Source organism: Engystomops pustulosus, chromosome 10 (assembly GCF_040894005.1).
Source record: "Engystomops pustulosus chromosome 10, aEngPut4.maternal, whole genome shotgun sequence".
In the NCBI taxonomy this organism is placed as follows: Eukaryota; Metazoa; Chordata; class Amphibia; order Anura; family Leptodactylidae; genus Engystomops; species Engystomops pustulosus.
Window position 1 is genome coordinate 2,706,250 of NC_092420.1, and position 6,761 is coordinate 2,713,010.

At 53.3% G+C, this 6,761-nt stretch overlaps 1 protein-coding gene across 1 annotated transcript; it reads right to left on the minus strand.

The window, feature by feature from the left end:
• Positions 1 to 714: 714 nt before the first annotated feature.
• On the minus strand, positions 715 to 1,695 carry LOC140104630 (olfactory receptor 4E2-like). The gene has a single exon (XM_072128248.1). It carries the CDS (start codon positions 1,693 to 1,695, stop codon positions 715 to 717), a length of 981 nt encoding a protein of 326 aa, XP_071984349.1.
• Positions 1,696 to 6,761: the final 5,066 nt, after the last annotated feature.

The window sequence follows — 6,761 nt, forward strand, 5'->3', positions numbered from 1 at the left end:
TTTTAATAAGGTTCTGTGTTTTCCACTTATCCTGGAAGGGTGACAGCTTGTAGATCACTCAGCTTTTCCATTTAAGGGTTTAGGAAAGTTGGGTGAGAACCGTCGGTGGTGGAGACAGCCGGTCATGTGACCTGCTAGGATTAGTCCTGTTACTACATTGTATACACCAGCCGGCAGCATTAAGTATGTGTCCTCCAGAGCTGCGCTCACTGACTCCAAGAAGTACAAAATAACTGGAAATAATTAACCCCTCGTTGACCAAAGAATTGGATTCCTACACGGCGACTTTTGGGTTCTTCTTCCAATGGGATCAGTGGATCTTATCTGAAGCGGAAGGGGGTCTCCATCAGTATCAGGGGGTCCGTGGTCCACACAGTAACATCAGTGCAATAATAATAATATATAATAAGACTCTTTACTACATTTTATTTTTAAATAATTCCCTTTTATTCTATTTTAGATTTTTTATTTAAAATATAAAATTGATAATAATTTTATAATAATTCTAATTTATAATGACATTTAATAACCAATAGTTAGATCTTATTATACAATGTATAGACCAATTATTGAATTGCAGTGCATTGTGGGAGCTGAGTTCTCTGCTAGCCTGCAGCTTTACATGTGATAAGAGTATAACACAGAAATGGAATTGTATCAGCAGCTTTGGAGGTGAATGCAGTATATGTTACAGCTTTGGATGTGACTGGAGCATTAGAAGATGCTGCTTATTCTGCTGCTCTTTATCTGGGGTGTCTTAGGGGGTATCATTAGTTTCCGTAGGGCCCCCTTGACCTCCTTGTTCCTTAGAGTGTAGATGAGGGGGTTGATCATGGGCGTGATCACGGCGTAGAACACGGTGATGAATTGGTTTGCTGACGCGTAGATGGACATGGGCTGCACGTACACAATGATCCCCGTCCCGTAGAAGATGGAGACCACTATGATATGTGAGGCGCAGGTGGAGAAGGACTTGTGCCGGCCCTCGCGGGAGCTGATCCTCAGGATGCTCCTCACTATGCGGCTGTAGGAGATCAGGATGAGGGTGAAGCATGTGGGCCCCAGGACCCCCGGCGTGGCGATCAGCAGGATCTCATCCACCCTTGTGTCTGAGCACGACAGTTTCAGGAGCGGCGTGGCGTCGCAGAAGAAGTTATCCAGCTGATTGGGTCCACAGAAGGAAAGTCTCAGGAGGAAGCCGGTGTGGAACGTGGAATGGGCGAAACCCCCGAACCAGGCGCAACCGGCCAAAGGTACGAAGACCACCTTCCGCATGAGGACTGCGTATCGCAAGGGGTTACATATGGCCACAAAGCGATCATAAGCCATGGCGGCCAGGAGGAACATCTCCGAGCTCCCCAGGACATGGAAGAAGTACATCTGAGCGATGCAGCCATAGAAGGAGATCCTGCGCTCATCCGACGAGAGGATATCCAGCAGCTTAGGGACCGTCACCGAGGAGTAACAGATATCCAGCAAGGACAGGTGACTCAGGAACAGGTACATGGGAGTGTGGAGACCCACGTCCAGCCGGACCACCACCAGGATCAGAGCATTGCCCAGCAGTGTCAGGAGGTAGAAGGCGAGAAAACTCACGAAAAAGACAATCTGGAGCTCAAAGACGGAGGGACTGGAGAGGATGAATTCCTGCACGGAGCTCCGGTTCACGTCTACAAAAGACTCATGAAGGTTCATCTAAAGAAAAAAGGATCAAAAAATTAAAGCAAAACATTTATAATAATAATAATAATTCTTTATTTATATAGTGCACACAGATTACGCAGCGCTGCACAGAGCCGCCAAATCAGTCTCTGTCCCCAATGAGGCTCACAATCTAATCAACCTACCAGTATGTTTTCGGAGCATGGGAGGAAACTGGAGGACTTGGAGGAAACCCACACACAGAGGACATACAAACACTATGCAGATGTTGACCTGGGTGGGACTTGAACCCAGGACCCCAGATCTGCAAGGCTGCAGTGCTAACCACTGAGCCACCGTGCTGCAAGGCTGTAGTGCTAACCACTGAGCCACCGTGCTGCAAGGCTGTAGTGCTAACCACTGAGCCACCGTGCTGCAAGGCTGTAGTGCTAACCACTGAGCCACCGTGCTGCAAGGCTGTAGTGCTAACCACTGAGCCACCGTGCTGCAAGGCTGTAGTGCTAACCACTGAGCCACTGCGCTGCCCTTTAGACCTCAATCTTATATATTGGGGCCACATTTATCAAATGAAGTTGTTATCTGCACTTTGCCTGTGGAGTGTGCAGGGGGCACCAGATTACTGATGCACGATCCGTATGAATCTGCCGCCCCCACATGTATTTATAAAGTGTTTCTGCTCTTGTGTCATGAGCCGTTCCATTGCGCATTTACACCATGACCACATTTATGTCGGAAGTCCAACAAGAACCAGCTGCATGATAGTCATGCAAACTGCACATGATACCAATAACAGATGGGGCCCGGAGTGTGCAACACAAATCTTTTGAGTCGTAGTAATAAATGTGGTGCTGGGTCCGACTCTGCAACAGAACCCCCCGTCTTTAGGTGCAAAATTTTGTGGCATGTCCGTGACATAATACTGGTGCGCATGCTTCATAAGTACATGTGAAGCAGTTTCCATGTTCTTTTCAGTGCAAACTGAGACAGAAAACTAGTGCAGACACTTCAATAAATGTGGGCCATAGTATCTACGGTATTATTACAGTGACCACTGCTGACCCCTGACCACTGCTGGCTATAATAGAAAGGTGTCAGGACACACAGGACATGGCAGCTCGCTGTGTATGGTGGGTGTAGTCACAGAGGGGTCAGAGCGCCCATGCTGACCCCTGACCACTGCTGGCTATGATAGAAAGGTGTCAGGACACACAGGACATGGCAGCTCCATGTGTATGGGGGATGTAGTCACAGAGGGGTCAGAGCACCCATGCTGACCCCTGACCACTGCTGGCTATGATAGAAAGGTGTCAGGACACAGGACATGACAGCTCGCTGTGTATGGGGGGTGTAGTCACAGAGGGGTCAGAGCACCCATGCTGACCCCTGACCACTGCTGGCTATGATAGAAAGGTGTCAGGACACACAGGACATGGCAGCTCCCTGTGTATGGGGGGTGTAGTCACAGAGGGGTCAGAGCGCCCATGCTGACCCCTGACCACTGCTGGCTATGATAGAAAGGTGTCAGGACACACAGGACATGGCAGCTCGCTGTGTATGGGGGGTGTAGTCACAGAGGGGTCAGAGCGCCCATGCTGACCCCTGACCACTGCTGGCTATGATAGAAAGGTGTCAGGACACACAGGACATGGCAGCTCGCTGTTTATGGGGGGTGTAGTCACAGAGGGGTCAGAGCGCCCATGCTGACTCCTGACCACTGCTGGCTATGATAGAAAGGTGTCAGGACACAGGACATGGCAGCTCGCTTTGTATGGGGGGTGTAGTCACAGAGGGGTCAGAGCGCCCATGCTGACCCCTGACCACTGCTGGCTATAATAGAAAGGTGTCAGGACACACAGGACATGGCAGCTCGCTGTGTATGGTGGGTGTAGTCACAGAGGGGTCAGAGCGCCCATGCTGACCCCTGACCACTGCTGGCTATGATAGAAAGGTGTCAGGACACACAGGACATGGCAGCTCCATGTGTATGGGGGATGTAGTCACAGAGGGGTCAGAGCGCCCATGCTGACCCCTGACCACTGCTGGCTATGATAGAAAGGTGTCAGGACACACAGGACATGGCAGCTCCCTGTGTATGGGGGGTGTAGTCACAGAGGGGTCAGAGCGCCCATGCTGACCCCTGACCACTGCTGGCTATGATAGAAAGGTGTCAGGACACACAGGACATGGCAGCTCGCTGTGTATGGGGGGTGTAGTCACAGAGGGGTCAGAGCGCCCATGCTGACTCCTGACCACTGCTGGCTATGATAGAAAGGTGTCAGGACACACAGGACATGGCAGCTCCCTGTGTATGGGGGGTGTAGTCACAGAGGGGTCAGAGCGCCCATGCTGACCCCTGACCACTGCTGGCTATGATAGAAAGGTGTCAGGACACACAGGACATGGCAGCTCGCTGTGTATGGGGGATGTAGTCACAGAGAGGTCATAGCGCCCATGCTGACCCCTGACCACTGCTGGCTATGATAGAAAGGTGTCAGGACACAGGACATGGCAGCTCGCTGTGTATGGAGGGTGTAGTCACAGAGAGGTCAGAGAGCCATGCTGACCCCTGACCACTGCTGGCTATGATAGAAAGGTGTCAGGACACAGGACATGGCAGCTCGCTGTGTATGGGGGGTGTAGTCACAGAGGGGGCAGAGCGCCCATGCTGACCCCTGACCACTGCTGGCTATGATAGAAAGGTGTCAGGACACAGGACATGGCAGCTCGCTGTGTATGGGGGGTGTAGTCACAGAGGGGTCAGAGCACCCATGCTGACCCCTGACCACTGCTGGCTATGATAGAAAGGTGTCAGGACACAGGACATGGCAGCTCGCTGTGTATGGGGGGTGTAGTCACAGAGAGGTCAGAGCGCCCATGCTGACCCCTGACCACTGCTGGCTATGATAGAAAGGTGTCAGGACACACAGGACATGGCAGCTCGCTGTGTATGGGGGGTGTAGTCACAGAGGGGTCAGAGCGCCCATGCTGACCACTGCTGGCTATGATAGAAAGGTGTCAGGTCACAGGACATGACAGCTCGCTGTGTATGGGGGGTGTAGTCACAGAGAGGTCAGAGCACCCATGCTGACCCCTGACCACTGCTGGCTATGATAGAAAGGTGTCAGGACACACAGGACATGGCAGCTCGCTGTGTATGGGGGGTGTAGTCACAGAGAGGTCAGAGCGCCCATGCTGACCCCTGACCACTGCTGGCTATGATAGAAAGGTGTCAGGACACACAGGACATGGCAGCTCGCTGTGTATGGGGGGTATAGTCACAGAGGGGTCAGAGCGCCCATGCTGACCCCTGACCACTGCTGGCTATGATAGAAAGGTGTCAGGACACAGGACATGGCAGCTCGCTTTGTATGGGGGGTGTAGTCACAGAGGGGTCAGAGCGCCCATGCTGACCCCTGACCACTGCTGGCTATGATAGAAAGGTGTCAGGACACAGGACATGGCAGCTCACTGTGTATGGGGGGTGTAGTCACAGAGGGGTCAGAGCGCCCATGCTGACCCCTGACCACTGCTGGCTATGATAGAAAGGTGTCAGGACACACAGGACATGGCAGCTCGCTGTGTATGGGGGGTGTAGTCACAGAGGGGTCAGAGCGCCCATGCTGACCACTGCTGGCTATGATAGAAAGGTGTCAGGACACAGGACATGGCAGCTCGCTGTGTATGGGGGGTGTAGTCAAAGAGGGGTCAGAGCGCCCATGCTGACCCCTGACCACTGCTGGCTATGATAGAAAGGTGTCAGGACACACAGGACATGGCAGCTCGCTGTGTATGGGGGGTGTAGTCGTGTAGTCACAGAGGGGTCAGAGCGCCCATGCTGACCACTGCTGGCTATGATAGAAAGGTGTCAGGACACAGGACATGGCAGCTCGCTGTGTATGGGGGGTGTAGTCACAGAGGGGTCAGAGCGCCCATGCTGACCCCTGACCACTGCTGGCTATGATAGAAAGGTGTCAGGACACAGGACATGGTAGCTGGCTGTGTATGGGGGGTGTAGTCACAGAGGGGTCAGAGCGCCCATGCTGACCCCTGACCACTGCTGGCTATGATAGAAAGGTGTCAGGACACACAGGACATGGCAGCTCGCTGTGTATGGGGGGTGTAGTCACAGAGGGGTCAGAGCGCCCATGCTGACCCCTGACCACTGCTGGCTATGATAGAAAGGTGTCAGGACACACAGGACATGGCAGCTCGCTGTGTATGGGGGGGATGTAGTCACAGAGGGGTCAGAGCGCCCATGCTGACCCCTGACCACTGCTGGCTGTGATAGAAAGGTGTCAGGACACACAGGACATGGCAGCTCGCTGTGTATGGGGTGTGTAGTCACAGAGGGGTCAGAGCGCCCATGCTGACCCCTGACCACTGCTGGCTATGATAGAAAGGTGTCAGGACACACAGGACATGGCAGCTCGCTGTGTATGGGGGGTGTAGTCACAGAGGGGTCAGAGCACCCATGCTGACCCCTGACCACTGCTGGCTATGATAGAAAGGTGTCAGGACACACAGGACATGGCAGCTCGCTGTGTATGGGGGGTGTAGTCACAGAGAGGTCAGAGCACCCATGCTGACCCCTGACCACTGCTGGCTATGATAGAAAGGTTTTAGGACACACAGGACATGGCAGCTCGCTGTGTATGGGGGGTGTAGTCACAGAGGGGTCAGAGCGCCCATGCTGACCCCTGACCACTGCTGGCTATGATAGAAAGGTGTCAGGACACACAGGACATGGCAGCTCGCTGTGTACGGGCGGTGCAGTCACTGAGGGGTCAGAGCACCCATGCTGACCCCTGACCACTGCTGTCTATGATAGAAAGGTGTCAGGACACAGGACATGGCAGCTCACTGTGTATGGGGGGTGTAGTCACAGAGAGGTCAGAGCACCCATGCTGACCCCTGACCACTGCTGGCTATGATAGAAAGGTGTCAGGATACAGGACATGGCAGCTCGCTGTGTATGGGGGGTGTAGTCACAGAGGGGTCAGAGCGCCCATGCTGACCCCTGACCACTGCTGGCTATGATAGAAAGGTGTCAGGACACACAGGACATGGCAGCTCGCTGTGTATGGGGGGTGTAGTCACAG

What these genes read in the sequence shown, in the direction of transcription:
- LOC140104630 (XM_072128248.1), bottom strand. Translation starts at nt 1,695, where the DNA reads ATGAACCTTCATGAGTCTTTTGTAGACGTGAACCGGAGCTCCGTGCAG.